At 36.7% G+C, this 20,618-nt stretch overlaps 1 protein-coding gene and 1 pseudogene across 1 annotated transcript; both read left to right on the top strand.

Moving 5' to 3' along the window:
* The first annotated feature begins 3,846 nt into the window (after positions 1-3,846).
* LOC126597551 (homeobox protein knotted-1-like 6) lies at positions 3,847-12,154 on the top strand. The gene is made up of 5 exons (XM_050264350.1): positions 3,847-4,481; positions 4,573-4,722; positions 4,825-4,978; positions 11,379-11,620; positions 11,778-12,154. Exons 1-5 carry the CDS (start codon positions 4,128-4,130, stop codon positions 11,934-11,936), a joined length of 1,059 nt encoding a protein of 352 aa, XP_050120307.1. The 5' UTR covers positions 3,847-4,127; the 3' UTR covers positions 11,937-12,154.
* A 601-nt stretch (positions 12,155-12,755) lies between these two features.
* LOC126597554 (2-phytyl-1,4-beta-naphthoquinone methyltransferase, chloroplastic-like) lies at positions 12,756-14,889 on the top strand (annotated as a pseudogene).
* Positions 14,890-20,618: the final 5,729 nt, after the last annotated feature.

Consider the following 20,618-nt stretch of genomic DNA (forward strand, 5'->3'; position numbering starts at 1 on the left):
TGTGGCATTTTTCTTTGCATGCATTTACCACGAAAATTTCAGCCTCATAAATCCTCTGGTTTGTTGACTAGTCAAAGCTCTTGTATTGTATGCGTGTAGGGTTATATCAAACCAAACACTGATCTGTACACTAGGTTGTTTTGTTTACATGACTCAACCCTATATATATATATATATATATATATATATATATATATATATATCAAACTCCGCCACCATTAAAAGTCACGGATGTAGTGACTTTTATATCTTTAAAAACTCTCATACCCTCTCTTTTCTTCTTCCAACTCCTACCATTGCATAACAACGTGTCAAATGGGGCCGGTCGTGCCTCCACATTTTATCTTCTTCGCTTTTGTGAGTTACTGTACTCGGGGTGGCAGTAAGATGACTCTGTTTGAGTTGATCATACTTAGCTTGACACTAGTCTTACATGGATCATATCATACTTTTGTTTGTGTTGAATAACATCGCCCAAATTCGCCCGCTTCATATCGATTTCAAGTTGTGCCATAGTCTACCCTTAATTAGAATTAAACGTTAAAAACACTATAATAATTACATATGGGTTAGAATCTGGCAACATACTTTTGACACCAATTTTGTAAGGGTGTACTTTGTAATGCATTTCAACGATTCGAACATGTTCTTATTTCGTTCTTATTTTGAACTGTTTATATTTTAGTACATCATTCATAGATCATCCTTACAAAAATTAGACAAATCCAAAATCATTAAGACATTTATTTGTAGTGAATTAGAAAATCAATGAACACGGTTCTACAAAGAAACACTAAATTTACTTCAACGGTCATATGATTTTAGATTTGGGTGATTTTTGATAAACATGATCTTTGAGGTAAGACATAAAAAATAAACAATTCAGATCGTTAAAATATATTACGAAGTTGGTCATGCGTAAAAGACGTGTGTTCCCAAATCTTAACTCGTTAATCATTATTTAATCAACATTATGAAACATGAATCATTCTAAATTTTTATCCACTGCCGTCGATGTTTTTATCATGCATTATTTTCATATGTGTTTCATTTTCAAGTTTGATTTTTCTTTAGCAAGTAGCATCATCAATGTGTAGACAAAATGCCAAACTAGATATGCCCAAATGCATGCATATGAATTATGAAATATACATATGCCAAGTTCAAATTCACCCATATGCTGGTGGGATCCAGTTCCCCTCCTTGAGAACCTCTAGTAAGTCCCACATGTAATGCATGACCCACCACTAAAATTCGTCTTGACTAATAAATCAGACTTTTATATAATAATTTTTCTTTTGTTTTATGAGAAATAATTTTTTCTGTTCTTGAATGCCTTATTTATCACATTTATTATGACAAAATAAATTACTACAATTTCTTTTTTACTGAAGATTGCATTTTTTTAATTCTCCATAAATTATTTTTTGAACAACATATCTTTGTTAGATATAGTTCTCGATTTCACGTTAGTTTTTTTATTGTCTTTTTTAGCACATTCAACAAAAAAAATTAATTTCTTATTTGGCATATAAAATAGAAAGTTGAATGTTATTTTGAAAAAAAAAACAACGTTGCAAGTGGTGAATCGTTTTGATAGACAAGTTTTTTCTTCAAACACTATGTATTGGGTTTCAAACCTCTCTTTATAATTTAAATGAATTTAAAGCAAAACATATATATTTTTAATTTAATTACATGAAAATAATAGTGCAAGGAGAAGCACGCGTAGTAATTTTGTAGTGTACAAGATATACATGCATATGATGTTTTTATTTTACTTAATTATATCTTGTCAATATATTTATTTTATTAATATACTACAAACGTAAAACATATGAACACTACACTCTTATAAAGAATGTTACATAGACAAACTATTTAAATCAATTTTATAAACCATATGACATAATTGTTGACAATTGATTTATTACTTACTTGTTAATTAACATGTTTATTTAGTATTGTTGACACATTACATGATTTACAAATTTGGTCTAAAAACTTAATTTACATATCATTCCTCCACTACGCGTGAAACTATAACTTGAATAAATTTTAACCACCAAAACAACAAATAATCTACTAGAGTTGGGGACACAATACTTGACGGGGTGATATCCGACTTGTCACATTGCCATCCCTATATAATAGAGACTATGCGTGCAAAATCGAAACTAGTAGTTGTATTACGTTAGATTGCACTTCCTCCACGAAACATAGACAAAAACCGCTACAATAGGTTTGGAAGGCTTAGTGCCTAGATGTCTAGACAGGGCCTAATCGATTTTTATAATTTTAATTAAATTTATTATAAATAAGTGTCTATTTATATTCAGAAAATACATAATTGTATTGTGATACACAAATTCTAAAATAGAATGACATTCAGATTATAAAGTATTAGAACATAATGAAAAATATGAGAGACAAGCATATAATAATTGTTCATCAACGCATTCAATATGTCTCTTTGTTTAGGCCCAAAATAACGTTTGGGTCGAGTAGAGAATCATTCTCGACCCGGAAGGCCTTGCGGCATGGATCGTTCGGTACGTGGGCCTCCAAACCTAGGTCGGCTAGGTCAGGACGTAGGATAAGTCAAGTCCTGGTGCAATAAGGAGTCTCGGCGGGGGTAATAACCCGGAAATGAATCCGGCTCAATAGAGGACTAGGTTCACAATCCTAGTAAACATAGGACTGGTCGAGTGGGTGTTTGATCCGGAGAAGAAGACCTAGTTCAAGTAGGGTTTTGACTCGACTTCAAAGGTATCCAGTGCTATAAATAGAGGAGGCTGTGCATCATTCAAGCCCCCGACAATTCAACACAAAACTGCCCTGCGCAAGCTTTCTCAACAACTTTGAGATTTTTTCTTTTCTTTTCTCGCTGACACATCTTCCGTTGGCATCAATAGCACTGTGGAAGCAACCGGTGATATCTTAAGTCGGCATAGATAGCTCTGTCATCGTAGAATCAGTCGGTCTCGCAGTATCTTCCGTTGGCATCAACAGCACTGCGGCGATGACGGTTGGTTACCTATCCAAGTCTCGGTCGAGAAGGATTTCGGGATCCTTATTGATTGAGGTAATCTCATTAGCCTCCTTGGCGAAGTGAGGTGTTATAGTTTATCGAGCTCGGCGCATTGCACGCCGAGTTATTTTATGATTGGATATTCCCAAGTGGGATTTAGAGTTCGGCATTCGGACGACCGAACCACGTTCACCATTAAAACTTATATTTGCTTTGAGTATTTGTGCCCTTACACTTTGGTGTCGATTCGGTGTGAGTTTACTCTGACGAATAACATCACTGTGACTGAATCCGACGACGACGACTCGTGAACTTCGTAAGAATAGTAACCTTGTCTTCAGGTTCGAGAACCCAAGAGGCCGAGACGTGTTCCTTCCTCGGTCGCAATCGCAAGACGCAGGAGTCAACCGCGCACCCAACGCAACATCAACAAATTTACTCATCGGCTGAGCTCGGCCGACGAGTTGGCACGCCCGCGTTCACCGAAGGACGTAGTTAGCTTATAGATTACTCGGCCTGCGCGCCACGTAGGCTTGGTAGTTTCTAGGACCAACACTCTTACAATTTATTAAAAAAATAAATACAAAATAAAAGTTGTCGATTTAAATTACATTTGTAAACTAAATAATATAGTTGTAGATAATTTGATTATTAATTAAGTATTAATTAACATGGTTATTTCTGAATGAAGCTATATCAATTCGATTTAAAAAATTTGAACTCTTTAATGATACCCTATCATATCACTTTCAATCATACATCACTTCTCTTCTAATTGGTCGGGCAACAAACACACTCCCCAAGAACACTTGCAGTTACCCTCTGCCACTCCATTGCCAGCAATTTCCATCTCGGTTAAAAAATTGGAGTTAAAATATAACAATTAATACATGTGAAGAAATATCGTTAAGTCTATATTGAATCATCATCTGGCAGGCAGTGGCAGAGACAAATATATTCTTTTCTTTCTATTTTCTTTTATCTCTTCTCCCTGTAGTTTTTGCTGGAGTTAGAAGAAGACATTAATATAGCAGCAGCAGCAGCAGCAGCAGCAACAGCAGCAGAAGAAGATAAGCTTGTGGGGTTGTATACGTTGATGGAGGAAATGTACGGATTGCAATCAACGGCCGACTATGGGGACAAAGGGTTTGAATCAACGACGGAGTACGATGACAGGGGGGCGTTGATGACTCCGGAGAATCTGATACTGCCGCTGGATTACCACAGCCTTCTGCACTCGTCCGTAGCCTTCCGCGAGCACAATCACCATCAACATCAACGGGAGGCGATGTTCGGATCGAACGACATCGTGTTGTACTCGGCAGCGTCAGAAGCTGCTTCGACGATAATCGCGCAACGCGAGGAGGACGTGTTCGGCGCCATCAAAACCAGAATCGCGTCTCATCCGACGTACCCTAGGCTCATTCACGCATACATCGAGTGCCAGAAGGTGAACAAATACCTAATTAATTATTATTTAATTAGTATCAACTCTTGTTAATATCAGGATTTGTGAATGCTTTATTATTTGTGTGATGTAGGTTGGGGCGCCGCCAGAAATAGCGAGTTTCTTGGACGAAATCCGACGAGAAAACGGCTTGTACAAGAAGCAGGGAGACTACTCATGTAATTCTAGTTCGATGTCGTCCTCCACATGTTTGGGAGCCGATCCCGAGCTCGACGAGTTCATGGTCCCCCCTTCTCTTTGTTTCTCTTTATTCTTCTTACTAATTTTTATTGTCTTTTAATCTTAATTTTTTGTTTATTGTTTCTTGTCTCTCCGTTGTATATAGGAAACCTATTGCGACATTTTGGTGAAGTACAAATCAGATCTATCCAGGCCTTTTGATGAAGCCTCCTCTTTTTTGAGCAAGATCGAAACGCAACTCACAAACCTCTGCACTTCATCATCTGCTCATGCCTCTTCCTCCGTTAGAACCCTCTGCGGTCAGTCTCTCTCTCTCTCTCTCTCTCTCTCCGATGATGATTATGCGAGCGGCCCACTTACTGAGAACTATGAAAACATATGCATGCTCGCATAATTATGGACGTTTTTTTATCATATATGTGTGTGTGGCAGTAATGATACAAACAAACACCTAGGTAGCCACAAAAACCCTAGTACCTCTACAACGGAAAGAGACCCTTCCGTCTTATACTTATATTTGCCAAAGTTTTTAGTAATGCTAGCTCTTCTTCGGAATTCTAATCTGGAAACGGTTCATTGTTATATCTTATAATCGCCTGCCTTCTCTCTCTCTCTCTCTCTAGCTACGCATTTTGTGCCTGTGTCTGTGTGTTTCTAAATTCCATCCTGGTTGTTTGTTGTCTGTTATGTTTGTTTCCTTTTTCACCTTCTTTATCTCATCAGTTTTTACTCAAAGACGCCATATAAGAACCAGCTTGAAAAGCAAAATCTTTTCTTTTTTGTTTCAAAGATTCTGACTTTGACGTTTCAGAGATTTGTAGTCTCATCTCATGACACTCCAATAGTTGTTTGATTGTTTCATACAGTGCCCCTTCAAATGTTTCTATGTTTCTTTTTTATAGTATAGCGCCCTTCTTAACTTAGTCTTTTTCACATGCTCACAATCTATATCAATAATCCCTAATCATGGTTCTTTTTTTTTTCCCTTTTCTTTCATTCTTTGACATGTTCAGTTTCAAGTTGAAACTCATGTAATCTGGATTGTCAACTTCATACCATGCATGACCTAGAAATTAGTGATCATGATTGATAATTACCTTATGTAGTGCATGCATGTTAATTTTAAGTTGGATGATCTTGTTAGGAGCTTCCATATTACAGTCAATACATATTTGTATATATTTTATGGATGTTGCATTTGCTGAATATGATTAAAGTGATCATACAAAGTTGGTGGCAAATGTGTACTGAATAGATCAGTTTATTTCAAGGGTAATGTTATATATAAACTAAATGTGTAGATGAAATTTTATTTGATGATTGAATTATTATTTAAGTATTGATTAAGATGTATATTTTTTATTGATGATACATCATTTAATTTACAAATTTAATCTACCTCACATTACTCTTATTTCAAAAAACAAAAAATCAGAAGAATCGTCCTTGTAGTTTTTGTTTTGTTGTGATTGTTGAGCAAGTGTGAGGTATCTGAACAGTGTTGTAAAGATGGTATGATAAGTCATTTCATGGTATAGTAGCAGTAGCTCAGCTTTAACGTAAAGGGTTCATATCGACTAGAGTTGTGCAATCTACACTCTTATTTTTATCTCTCACACACCTCTCTTAACTATTGACTATTAAAGTAAATGAATTAAAGAAGAGTAAGGGACAAAATTTAACAAAGTGTGAGAGGTAACATTTACTGATGGATGTATCAGTGTGACTGTATAAAGGATTGACATGAATGTTTAGGGGAATTGATAAATATTGTTCATGATCAGCAGTGGGGAAGCTTGGCATAAGTAATTAAATATTATACATATACCCTTAAATTCTTTTAAGAAAATGCACCTTGTAGATTTAAAGATCACAAAATTAGAAATAGGAGGAAAATTAAGGGTGGTTTAATATTATTTATTTTTCAGTTTATTTATTTAATGTTTTGAAATTTGAAAAGTTTGGGGAGATATTGTTCATGATCAGCAGTGGGGAAGCATTTGGCAACTGTTCTTTAGTTTTTCATTTTTAGCCTAATTTTAGTTTTCAGTTCTCAAATGGGCAAGAAAATTGTTTCAAATTGCTTGTTATGTGATATATGCCATGCAATGTTACTATATATCCGCTTTTGGTTTAGAAATCTTTTGAAACTTGTGCATAGTTATAAAGTTTGGGGGATATAGATCTACTGTTAGTTTTATCCTCCTATTTGCGTTTTTAAAGTAATATAGTTTTATTCACAAAACGTAATTGTTATGAATATTTGTCAAGTTTATTTGTTAGAAGTGTTAGACCACTCAACTCAACTGATATCTTAATCAGAGACAATTTAGGAATGACAAGTAATGATGTGTAGTCAGGTTCCTTATTGATTCTCAAGTTCCAATACAGCAAGAGTAGTACTTGCATGCAGCAAAATTTTAATTATACGACATAGTTGTTAATGATGAAATTATTATTTATATGTTAATTATCATGTTTATTTTTTGTTGTTGACACATCGTAAAGTTCACAAGGTCTAAAAATTGGTATAGCTAACTTTGAATATTAAAGAAGGATAGAATCAAATCTATCTGTACTTCCCTTGGCCATGATCTTTAGGAAGAAAAGTGGATTAGCTAGCTAGCACATATAGGAATATTACTAATAATCACGTGAGTGCATATCATACACTGCCTTCGGAATTTATTTTTTATTTTTTATTGTTATCATGATCTGCTTTCTGTTCTTTATAACTTCCCATCCCTTTGCCTATGATAACAGCCAAAAAATTAACAAGATCTAGACTTTAGTACAAATCATTTTGTCTCAAGAAATGATTTCTTCACACAATTTTTGCACACCCGTCCTCTTGTTCAGTCATTGAATTGAACAAATAAAGCCGTATCAAGGGCCATAATTACAAAACGGTGTGCATAAATTGCTGATCTTGTTGATAATATAAGAAGAGTTCCTTTTGTTACTCCATCACTTATTTGAGCAAAGATTTGTACATTTAAGCATCTCAATCAGAGTAAAACTGTGGTTACTTCCATTTGCACGAGCGTGGAGCTTGTGCAACCGGAATGCAAGTAGGCAGCCTTAGACATTGAAAAAGGGTGGTGGATGATTAGAAATCTCGTTATCTTTGGTGAAGTGTCATCGTAATCTTATAGGTTATGATTCGCAAGTATTATTGTTTTTTATATGAAAGTACATAACACCTTTTCAGCGATGTGGTTTCATATTTAATTCGCCTCGTGCTCTCACTGCTGCATCAGTAGATTCTTTAACGAATTACCCGAATGAAAAGGGAGAGAGGTAGAACATTTCTTAAGCATGCGACCATGGCAGACGTTCAGTTGGACATAAACATAATATTGGCATATATTCACGTGGTTTCGTGGCTTTATCTTGTTGGCTCCTGCATTTGTAAAAATCTTGTTTTAGGTTTTTAATTCAAGACTATCCGATTAGTGTTTGGTTGGAATTTCTTTATTTTTAAATGTTCTCTTAAAGTTTCTGTGTTCTTTGAACGTTTTTCATGCATTATGGTACTCAAACGGTTTCTGATCGATTAAAGTCTAGCTACTAATCTTTTAATCCCAAAACTTTCGCATGCACCATCGAGTAAGTACTCGTACCAATATATCATATACTTTGAAATTTTCAAATAGCTAGGGTAATGTTAGGGAGACAAAATTTGTAGACAAAATTTACAAACTAAATAATTTGTCACTAATAACATAACAATTAACTTCTATATCATTTAGTTTACAAACTTTTGTCTATAAATTTAATCTTTCTAACATTATCCTTTCAAATATATTCTAGAAGGATAGTTCAATGATTCACTTGTTTAGTTGAAGATACTTGAGTTGTTTTCAACTTTTCATTGATTTGAAGTGTTGAGCTTATTTGCAAGTAAACTGTATTGATCTTACTTCGCACTTTGCATTTAACATATGTAGCCATAGAATATTGCTGATTTCTTATTCTATAAATTAGGCTTATGATCCGTATCTTTATTTATGTTGCCTTACATGATGCTTATGGCATGAGAGCAAAGCTTGTCACTGTGCTATATTCATTCATAGCACTAATAGAAGGTTATTACTGGAAGTCTTGAGATAGCTTTAGGCCGAACAAGTGACGTTACTATATACAAGAAGCATAATTCTGGTGTCCGCGTTGCATGTTCTCATGTTTTCGTTGTGTCTAACTTTCCTCACACATAACTTGAGAAGAGAGAGTGACGCAATCATACTCTGGTGTTCCGGACTTCCAGTAGCATATTCTCGTTGTGTCATCGTTTGTTCGTCAAAGCATAGCATGAGAAGAGACTCTGTGTCACAGACTTGAGCTTTTTTGCTTTCCTTTTCTTTTTTACGTGCTTTTGTCTTCGTTGTTGTATTGTATGCTGCCGCATCCAAGTAAGTTAGACGGTCGAATACAAGCTTACCCATTGGAAACTTGAATGTAACTTGGATTATAGGTTAGTCTCTCTATACCTAACAGAAGACCTTTAAATTCCCCATATTTTGTTTGTTCATCTGGTAAAAATGGTGAGGGGTATTATGGAGGACTGGATAATAAAAATTACTGCTACTGCTACAACTGCATATGCAAGAAGGAAGGAAGAGAACTTTATAGAAAAGCCCGGATCGAGGGGGTGGTCGAAGTTTTCTCCACACATTCGCATGTGGACTCCCGCAGTTTACGCCGAGAGCAGCTTTTATGTCTTTCAACTCTCTCTCTCTCTCGCTTTGTTCTGGCCAGTACTGCCACTTGTGTTAAGTGCTAGTCATTTCCATGGACGGGCATCTCTTCCCGCTGTGGGTCTTTGCGTTTCATTATTGCTTCACACGTGTCTGCTCACTACGTGTACTTTTGAGTGGCATCGGGGCCCCCTGAAATTCAATCCTTTCCGCTGCACCAAACCCTATCACATCCCTTTTCTTTTAACTTCCAGGGGCATGGAAATGACTTGGGTGGAAAGTATTCTTTCTAGCTGGGGCGTCTCAAATTATTAATACAAGATATTGTAGCATTTTATGTTACGAATATAAGATCATGAGGAAAACGTCTTGCACATTATGTTAGTTATTCGAAATGTCACGGTGGATATTAACTGTGATCGTTTCCATGGCATTTACTAACTGGATACCTAAACATTGAGGTGTATGAATGGATAGATTTTTGAGTGTGACTGATAAATAATGTGGTACGTTATGTGTCATTATACAAATAATGAGATATGTGTGTTAAAAAATTAATAACTTAAAAAATAAATTTTTTACCACTTCTATTAAAACACGCGATATACTGCTTGTATTCCTCTCACGATTAAAAATTTCTCGTGTGAATGTTCAAAGGAGTATTTTACTGGGCATCTTCTAGGGTTTTGCCTTAAAGTTCATCATTCTGTTTGGTCACCGACTTTGCCCACCCACTCACACATGCACGTTTGTGTGGTTTGTGTCAGTTCTGATTTGATTGAGGGCCCCGGCTGTCTTGTCCATTCTGAGTCTGACATTGTTGTTTCTCCTTCTCTCTAAAGTCTTAATCGAGATATGTAGAAAAAGAATGTGATATCCGGTCTATTTTATTTTTTACATATTTTTTTTAATTTTTGATCGTTGAAGGATAAATTGAAGAGATAAAAATTAACAAAAAGAATATGAGAAGTAAAAAAATATGTGGATAGCATACTCCTAAACAATATTATTGACTAAAAAATTCTCAAGTGTTTTGAAGTATTTGATATTTTGAGTATTTTAATTTTTTATACATTTTAATAGAGGTCTAAGGTTAAAATACCGAATGAGGATCTCCTCTGGATCATCTTTGCGAGGATTTCGAAGATTTTCTAATCAAATCCGTTTATCGTAAATCGTGCGGTTAGTTTTCATCAAATATTGTTTATATTTAATTATAAATAAAAAAATTACAATATTTTTAATCGTATGATATATGAAGAACGGATGTAATTGAATGATTCTTGGATCTTTACAAAGAAGATCCGAAGAGGATCCTTATTCTAAAATACCCAGAATACGCGGGTACTTTGAAGCACCCAAAACAGTCCCCTACCCACACCCTCTGTGAAAGAAAGAATGGCACCCTGTACTGTAGTGCCTTGGAAAACGAGTTCATGGTGTTGATCTTTAGAACAAAGAAAAGGTTCATGGTGTTGGTCCTTCTTCCGTTCTCTTTTTACTTTTTAATTTTTTTGGTGATATGAATTGGAGAAAGATTTCCTTGTCGCGGTACACTGCTACTGTTGTAATAAGTGGATCATACTGTGCTAGGTTTAATTTTTTTATTTCACAACCGGTTTTAGATATTGACGGTGACAGTACTATAGAAGTTACTCTTAATCCGTAGTCACAAATATAAGTATGACACTTTTAGATAGTCACCTATACGTAATGCTTGTGCTTCAGAGTAAACTTGAAATCTATATCCCATTTGGGAAGTTTTGATATGAGAACAAAGAAATCACGTATGTTTTATTTGCACATTGTTATTTATGCATTGCAATTGTCTACCTCGTAAAATCTACTAGTTTGTTTTCCCCAAGATGTAACGTTAGTACAACCCTCTGCTGAGAAAACAACATTGACTAGTGTAGTGGTATTACATAGCACCCTATTATCCCGATCGAAATGGATTTAATGGTTTAATTCATATAACCTGATGGACAATGTTGGTGATCAGATGAAGGTGGTGGCATGTCATCGGATGAGGATTTCAGCGGAGGCGGAATAGATGTGCAGGAAGCTCAACAAGGAGGTGAAGATCGAGATCTCAAGGATCGGCTTATGCGTAGGTTTGGCAGTCATCTCAGCACCTTGAAGCTCGAATTCTCCAAGAAGAAGAAGAAAGGAAAGCTGCCTAAAGAAGCAAGGCAAACGTTACTTGATTGGTGGAGTACGCATTATAAATGGCCCTATCCAACGGTATTAAACCTCTCTTCTCACGTTATACCACTTAGTTTTATAACACCACGTGACGTTACAGTCACACCTCAGTATTTTTCTCATATTCACCTAATAACAATGTTTGACAATCAAAATGTGGTTGTTTAGTTTCTTCCCTTGCTCTAATCTCATTCAGGAGGCTGATAAGATTGCACTGGCCGAATCAACGGGGCTAGATCAAAGGCAAATTAACAACTGGTTTATTAATCAGCGTAAGCGTCACTGGAGACCATCGGAGAACATGCAGTTTGAGGTGATGGATAATCTTACTGGACCATTCTTTACAAATGAATGAGGTGCATGCATGTATATTCTCTCAAATGCTTAATTATGCTTCTTTTCCTGATAATTTATGTGTACATGATCTGGAAAATGCAAACTTTACTGACATTCGTCAATTACCCAATCTTCAAGATCATTAGGGGGATTTGATTGTAATTTGCTTCAATGTATACTCTACGGAATTTGACCACGGTTGATAATGAATGAAATGCTTACATACCCTTGCTATCACTTGCAAACGATCTGGGCTCAAAATGCAAAACTCTTATTAATAAGTGCAAATATGAGCTTAACCAAGTTTACTAGAATAACGCTCTCATTCTTTTGCGCTCAAACTCGGATTTTGATATGATAGTTTAGATAATTCAGTGCAAAATATAACTTATATTCAAGAAGAAAAAAAAAAACCCCCTAATAAGTAGGCCCTAAAAGGTATACGAACTATAATCAACCAAGAAAAGTGATTAAAAGCCATTTACATTTTCATTTGATTCATTTTTCTCTTGCAATTATTGTTAGAGGCTATGAGATCGAATGTTCACTCTATTGATCAGAAAAAACCAGGTGGAATGTGTTTACCTATATAGAATGAGTACTGATGTGATTTTGATTGTTGACCTTCTAAGTGTTTATGAACACATAGAAATTAAACAAAGTGTGGGTTTTCACGTAACAATCCATATTCCAATAGTTCACAATTTAGGCATGTCAATTCCTTCTTTCCTTCTCCAATTCATGACTTCCCGCATATCAAGTAAGTAAACATGTAATTTGTTGTGTTAATGGATACTTGAAAAATCAGGTATCAGGTCAATTAAAAAGGGATTAATTCCATACCCTTTTATCTTTTTTCCGTTACCTGATTCATGACTTCCTCATTCAAGTAAGTAGACACGTCATCAAATTTTGAATAACAAAGCGGTTTATGATTGGTGGGCCCATGTCAAGCTACACTTGTAATTTGAGTCCATGCATCACTATTGGGCTTAGGCAGATATTGCTTACCAGCATTGGGCTTGCTTTGGAACCGACGACCCATAATTTACCGGATTCCAACTTTCATGAATCGGGCCCTCTTATCCGATCACTGATCTCAGAACGAGCGTCTACCCGTTGTTGTTTCAGTAACTGACGCTAACTGTCATGGCTTCGCTCTTCCGTTCTCAGCCGGTCCGCGCCTACCCAGTTTTCGGTTCAGACGCAGTCCGGTCCGGTCCTCCAGGACCTCCACCGCACGCCAGGCGCTCTTCAACCGCATTGCCCCTGTCTGTGATAACGTTCGATTCTCTCCTCTCTCTTTTTTTCTGAAATTGTAGTGTCACTTTTTCTTTCTTTGTTATTATTTATACAGTTTTTAGCTAAATGATTTGTTGAGCTTGGGTCAGCATCGAATACGGAAAAGAATGGCAGTTTCGTGGAGCGGGTAAACATTAAAATTAACTCTTTTTTTTTTTGGCTCTATTTTTGGGTGGAATATATATATTTGGGTCCCCGAATTTCAAGTTTTTGAATTTTGGGTTGCAGAGCAAAAATGGGAGAGAGTGTGTTGGATTTTTGCAGTGGAAGTGGGGATTTAGCGTTTCTCTTGTCTGAGAAAGTTGGCTCCAATGGCAAGGTTTGTTCTTTGTTGTAATTGGCCTGAAAGATTGGTAATTTAATTTGAATATGAGCTGATGTTTGTGATTGGGATAGTAAAATTTGGCTACATTGGCAGGTGATTGGTCTCGATTTCTTGAAAGAGCAGTTGTCAGTTGCTTCGTCGCGGCAAAAGTTGAAGTCGAAAGCCTGCTACTTGAACATTGAGTGAGCACTGGTAGATCTAGTGGTCAATCAACTAAAAATGTTTGAACTTTAACTCATGATGTTAGAAATGTTTTATTTTATTATGTGAAACTCTTTAATAGATACTAAATTACTGATCAGCATTACATTACTGAGAATAATCGATCATGTTATGCATTGCATCTTGTTAGGTGGGTTGAAGGTGATGCAACTGATTTGCCGTTTTCTGACCGTCACTTTGATGCCATCACTATGGGCTAAGAAATGTAGTAGACAAATATAAGGCCATGGAGGAAATGTTTAGAGTTTTGAAAGCAGGTTCCATTCTCTCGCTTTCGATTGATGATGATGTAGTCCTGGGTAGGTCACTTTTTTCTCATTTTTCCTCGGCATTACAGGCTCGAGGGTATCAATCCTTGATTTCAATAAAAGCACCAATCCAGTTGTGTCTGCAGTTCAGGTACTCAACCAGATACAATAAGTTTTTGCCTTGTAACGCGTACACCAATTTCCCGTTATGTTTTATTGTCGCAGACAAGTGCTGAATGCTTCAGGAACTTTTGCTAGGAATTGATGATTGACAATCTTGTTGTCCCAGTGGCTTCTGGTTTTGGACTTGAGGAGGATTACAAGTATTTAAAGAGCTCAGTCATGGCATTCCTGCCAGGTGCATTTTCCTCGCTTTAACTCTTTATTTTTATGGCATATGCACCACACGATATTTCTATCTGTTTAAGCTCTCTTTGTACTATTGTGTTTATACGTTGTATCTTCAAATTTCATGAAATCTTGGGAATTGTTCTGTTTGGAGGCCTTTAGGCATGGCCTTAATAAATGGTTAAGTGGATAATAGGTTACTAGTTTGTTGATTAAAATCTTTTTGTGAACACAGGGGACGAGTTGGAGAACCTGGCTTTAGACGTAGGTTTTTCCAATGCCAGATATTATGAGATTGGCAGAAGCCTCATTGGGAACTTAGTAGCCACACGATAGTTTGATTCATGTATATGCTGTTTCAAATTGTGTCTTAGTGAACACAAAGTATGTGCCTTCGGGAAATAAGAAAAATGTTGTGCCTCATACATTTCTTTTCAATTATTCTTTCATAGTTGTGAACATCAATCTTTAAGACCATTTCTGATGATCAATTTTACTTCTACAAATGAGAACAAAAATATTGCTCACTGTCTGGCTCTGAAAACTGAGAAAAAATATTTTATTTTTTTTGATCTCTGGCTCAACCATTCTCACTATATCTACAAATCCTCGAATGCCATTTGTACTTCGTCTCAGTTACTCAAACTTGACGTATTCTCTGACTGAGCTGAGCAGGGGCAAGTAGCAGCCTGAGATTCCTCAGCTCCTTCATAGGAGAACTTAGTTGCAAGCCCTGGAAGTTTTGAAACCTTTCGTTTTTGTTAATATGTATGCAGATATATCAGAGAGAGAATTATGAAGAACATAGAGAGAGAAAGTAAGAAGAGAGAGAGAGATGAATATCTTGTGTTGAATATTACTTACTCATGAAGTCATTACATTTAGACTTATATAGAAGCTCAAATACATGTAACAAACTAACTAACTAAATGCACAATCTATTGACAAGTGTCATAATCCCACACACTAATATATATCCTAACATCCCCCCTCAATCTCAGGTTTGGATGAACCAAGCATGATATTGGTACAATGAGACCGAAACAAAGAAGAACTAAGTCCTTTTGTTAGTATATCTGCATGCTGCTCCCTCGAAGATACAAATTGAACCATGAGACGATGTTTGGCAACCCGTTCACGCACAAAATGAACATCTATCTCAATGTGTTTCGTACGCTGATGTTGAACAGGATTGAAGGACAAGGCTATGGTGGACAAATTGTCACAAAAGAGAACTGGAGCTGTTGGAAGTTTGATGTGCAGAAACTGAAAAAGCTGTTGGATCCAATCAAGTTCAGCGGAAGTGGAAGACATAGCCCGATATTCCACCTCTATAGAGGATCGTGACACGGTATTCTACTTCTTAGATGACCAGGAAATGGGATTGCCACCTAAAAACACAATTAAGCTCGTTGTAGATCTTCGATCACTAGGGTCGCTAGCCCAATCTGCATCACTAAAAGCTTTTAACTGTAAGTCACTTGCAGAATATGATATACCAAAGGTCATAGTACCCTTTAAGTATCGCAATATTCTCTTGACTGCAGTGTAGTGAGAAATCATAGGGGCTTGCATAAACTGACACACTTGATGAACAGAAAAAGCAATATCCGGCCTGGTGAAAGTAAGATACTGCAATGCACCTACTATACTTCGATAAGCTGCAGGATTGTTAAAAGGAGAACCATCATCCTTGAGTAATCGATTGTAAGGCAAGCAAGGTGTATCACACGGCTTGCAATCAACCCTTTCCGCTTTCTGTAATAACTCTTGTATATACTTGGTCTGAGACAAGAAAAAACATGTACCAATTCGATCAATTTGGATGCCAAGGAAGTAGTGCAGATTTCCCAGATCTTTAATATCAAATTCAACTGTAAGAGAGTCAATGACTTGTTGAATGACAGAAGAAGCACTACCGATGACAATTATGTCATCAACATAGAGTAGTAAAATCACAATCTCAGTACCAATATGCTTAACAAACAGAGAAGAATCAGCATAAGTGGAAGCAAAACCAAGAGAAGGCAGAAAATTGGTGAACCTTTCATTCCATGCCCTTGGGGCATGTTTCAAACCATATAAAGATTTGTGCAGTTTACATACAAACTCAGGATGAGTTGGATCTTCAAACCCTGGAGGCTGAGCCATATATACCTCTTCGTGTAACAAGCCATGTAAGAAGGCATTTTTAACATCGAGCTGCCTTAACGACCAATTAAAATGTGCAGCCAAACCTAGTATTAATCGAATAGTAATAGGTTTGATGACAGGGCTAAAAGTTTCCCCATAATCCAGTCCAGGTTCTTGACTAAAGCTCTTGGCTACCAGCCGAGCTTTATGCCTGGAAATAGAACCATCAGAGTTCTTCTTAAGCTTGAAAATCCATTTGCAGCCCACTAAGTTTTTCTGAAAAGGTAATGGAACCAAACTCCAAGTTTCTTGAGTATGCAGTGCTTCAATCTCTTCTTGCATAGCTTTATACCAAACAGGGACCTTAATGGCAGATTTATAAGTTGTAGGCTCACACAGTGACAAATCAACATAACTGGAATCACTGAGAGTGCTGAGGAAAGCTTTCTTCTTAACAATACCATTCTTGCTCCGAGTTTGCATAGGATGCATATTTAAAGGAGCAATAGGCAACACTGGTTGTAGATGATTAGGACTAAACTCAGGATCCACAAGGAGTAAGGAGGAAGAGCTTGCTGAGACAGTAATGGACTGAGAAGATGAAGCATCTGTGGGATTCAAAGTAGAAGAGTCTAGGGTGGAAAGTGTTTGAGGAGGTATGATATATGGTATTGGTGCAGCTGCTAAGGGTAGTGAAGGATGAATATAAGAAGATGCAGGTGATGAGGCACATGCTATAACACACTTAGACTGAGCTAGCAATTGTTGATATGGAAAAATGGATTCATCAAACACAACATGCCGAGATATAAAGATCCTCCCCTTCAAGACATCAAAACAAATAAAGCCTTTATATTTAGAGGCATACCCCAGAAAACACACTGAGTAGTTTTAGGTTGTAATTTGGAAGTGTTATAAGGCTTTAGTAAAGGAAAACACGAACACCCAAAAACTCTAAGATGAGTAATCACAGGAGATGTACCAAATAGTAACTCAAATGGAGACTTATGATTTAAAACTGGTGTAGGCATCCTATTGATTAAATAGGCAGCAACCTGACAAGTAAAAGACCAAAACTGAAAAGGAAGCTTAGCATATTGCAGCAGGGTAACAGTAGTTTCTATAAGATGCTTATGTTTTCGTTCGGCTAAGCCGTTTTGCTCAGGAGTGTATGGACAAGAAATTTGATGTAACATCCCTTTGACTTTGAGCAAAGCTTGTAGTTTATGACTTATATACTCTCCCTCACCATCTGTTTGTTGTACTTTTATGCGCAAACGGAAGCGAATTATAACAAAGTACCTAATATCCATGTTGTAGGTGAAAGCTAAAACAAATAATCTCAAACTAACACAAGAGATTTACGTGGTTCGGCGTAAAGCCTACTCCACAGGCGAAGCACGACGATGAATTTCACTAAACAAATGGAGATTACAAAAGAGTGTTTAAACTCTCACAACCCAAATCCCACAAATTACAAACCCTAAACCAAACGAGTAGAGAATCCAAACCTAACGGAGAAGATTCTCCCAAATTGCTCTCTAACTCACAAATTGACTCTCACCAAATTTGCCAAACGAATGAGTCATGAATTTGCCACACTCATGACTCCAAACAGTGACCTCTATCCAAAACCAAAATAGAGAAAAGCTCTCTAAACCATGATGAGGCACACTAAATACACTAACCCTAAGGTCCTATTTATAGTGCATAGGACTTAGGTTACAATAAGAATCCTAATAGGAAATAAATCCAAATCCTAATCAAATAGGTAATTAACAAAATCTCTTCACCAAGGAAACTAACTAAGAAGTCAAAACCAAACCCAAATAAGACACCAAAACCAAATAGGTAACACAAACCTAATTTATTGCATCATCCTAATTATGAGCCAAAAACCCAACACTGTTTGCAAAATCTTAATGGTTGCAGAAAACTGAGCTTTAACAAAGGCATAAAAGGAGACAAATGTATCAAAAAAGTCGGATTTATTTATAAGTGGGAACACCCAACAAAATCTAGTACATTCATCAATGATAGTTACATAGAATTTGAAACCATCAATTGAATTACAGGGTGCAGGGCCCCAAAGATCACTGTGTACAACTTCAAAAGGTATTTGAGATTGATGAGTACTAGATTGAAAAGGCAATTTTGTAAACTTTCCTTCTAGGCAACTATGACAGACTATTGGTACATCATCATTGGAACACCTAATATTAGCTTTATTTAGCATAGTAGAAACAATATTATTGGTAGGGTGACCTAACCTACTATGCCAAAGAGATGAACTAATCAGCTGTCCCAGATATGCAGAAACCTTGATATTACTTGGTGAATAAGAACCATGATGTTTGGCAAGGGATGGGATGGGATAAAGTCCATTACTGCATAGCCCTTTGTAGAGGATCCTCCCTGTGGCCTTGTCTTGAATCCAAAAACAGAATGCATCAAAAATCAACCAGCAGTTGTTATCAAGACATATTCTATGCACTGATAATAGATTCTGAGACAATTTGGGCACATATAAAACAGAATTTAATTTGATACTGGTGTATGAATAACAGTACTGCCAACATGAGATACTGTCAAACCTTCTCCATTAGCAGTTTGAACGGTCTCATTGGTTGGATATGGAGAGGCTAAAGACAAGTTACTGAGATCAGTGGTCATGTGATTCGTAGCCCCAGAATCAGCAAGCCAAAGTTGAGGGGAAGGCTGAAAGGAAGATGCCTGAGAAGATGATGGAACCATTGTATGCATGGCTTGCATTGCAGGCTGAGAAGGAAACTGAGGTGCTGAAGGAGCATAGGAATACGGAGCCATGGATGGTTGCTGTGGACCAATGTATGAAGGACCCTTATCATTGTAAAAGCAAAACCAAGTTGTGTGGTCATTCTTTCCACAAATCTGACAACTAGATTTATCCACTGTCTTGGAATGACAAAATGGTGCAGTATTACCATATGCATTACACAACTGACAAAACACAGATTGAGCAAAAGGCACGGTTGGAGATGGACCAAGAACACCGGAGGTAGGGACAGGAGTCTGATTAAAGAACTGTTGTCTTGATGCAGGATACCGATACCCTGGATTGAACTTTCTTTTACCCTTCTGCCTATTATTGGTAAACTGTCTGAAACCACCATTATGACCATTAGATGATCCATTAGATGAATTATAAGACACATGACCAGGATGAGATTGAGTATGATAAAAGGAAGACTTAGGTTCAGATATGACATTGGTATTGCCAACCATGGCAGACAAAAACTGAGATGAGACATTTCTCTCCACAATTAGTTCTTCTGCGAGTAATTGAGACCTAAAGTCTTTAAGAGAAATGACACTTTCCCTTCCTCGAATAACACATCGAAAAGTATTGTACTCAAGAGGTAAGCCATTGAGTACCAATATGACAATATCCTCATCAGCAAAGTAAACTTCAGCAGCAGACAAGTAATCTCGAGCCTCCTTAATTCGCTGCAAATAATTAGACACAGAATCTGATCGTTTCTTAATGGTTTGCAGATTTGATTTCATCTGAAATATGCTGGTTCTTGAAACAGTAAAAAACTGTTCTTTCAATCGATTCCAAAGATCACATGCACTAGAACTTCCAATAGCTCATGAAATGGAAGCAGGTGATAAAGTTGCACTAATCAGTTGCATCAATGCTCGATCATGCAGTTTCCAAACAACGTATGCATCATTCTCAATTTGAGAAGAAGAATTACCAAATACCATACCAAATTCACTTGAATTAATAAGAAATCGAGGAGGATAGAGATTAGAACCATCAACAAACTGCATAATCCCATGACCTTTCTAACAACAATTGCATTTGAAATTGCCAATTCAAGTCATTTATATCATCAAGCTTAATATTCACAGAAGTAGGAATTGTGGAAATAAGATCAGTAATTGGAGATTGAAGAATCTGAAGTTGTGATGCAGTTACCATATTCGCAATTTTCGAAGAACAACTTGTCACTTAGACACCAAAACAAACACCTGGTGTGCAGCAAAGCTTTAACACAACGCCAAAGATCCCAACTTGCAGCAAACCCTAGAAATGGAGAGAAGAAGAAGAGTGCACTCGTACAGAGAAAGAACACAA

The sequence above is a fragment of the Malus sylvestris genome, chromosome 13 (assembly GCF_916048215.2).
Source record: "Malus sylvestris chromosome 13, drMalSylv7.2, whole genome shotgun sequence".
Classification (NCBI taxonomy): Eukaryota; Viridiplantae; Streptophyta; class Magnoliopsida; order Rosales; family Rosaceae; genus Malus; species Malus sylvestris.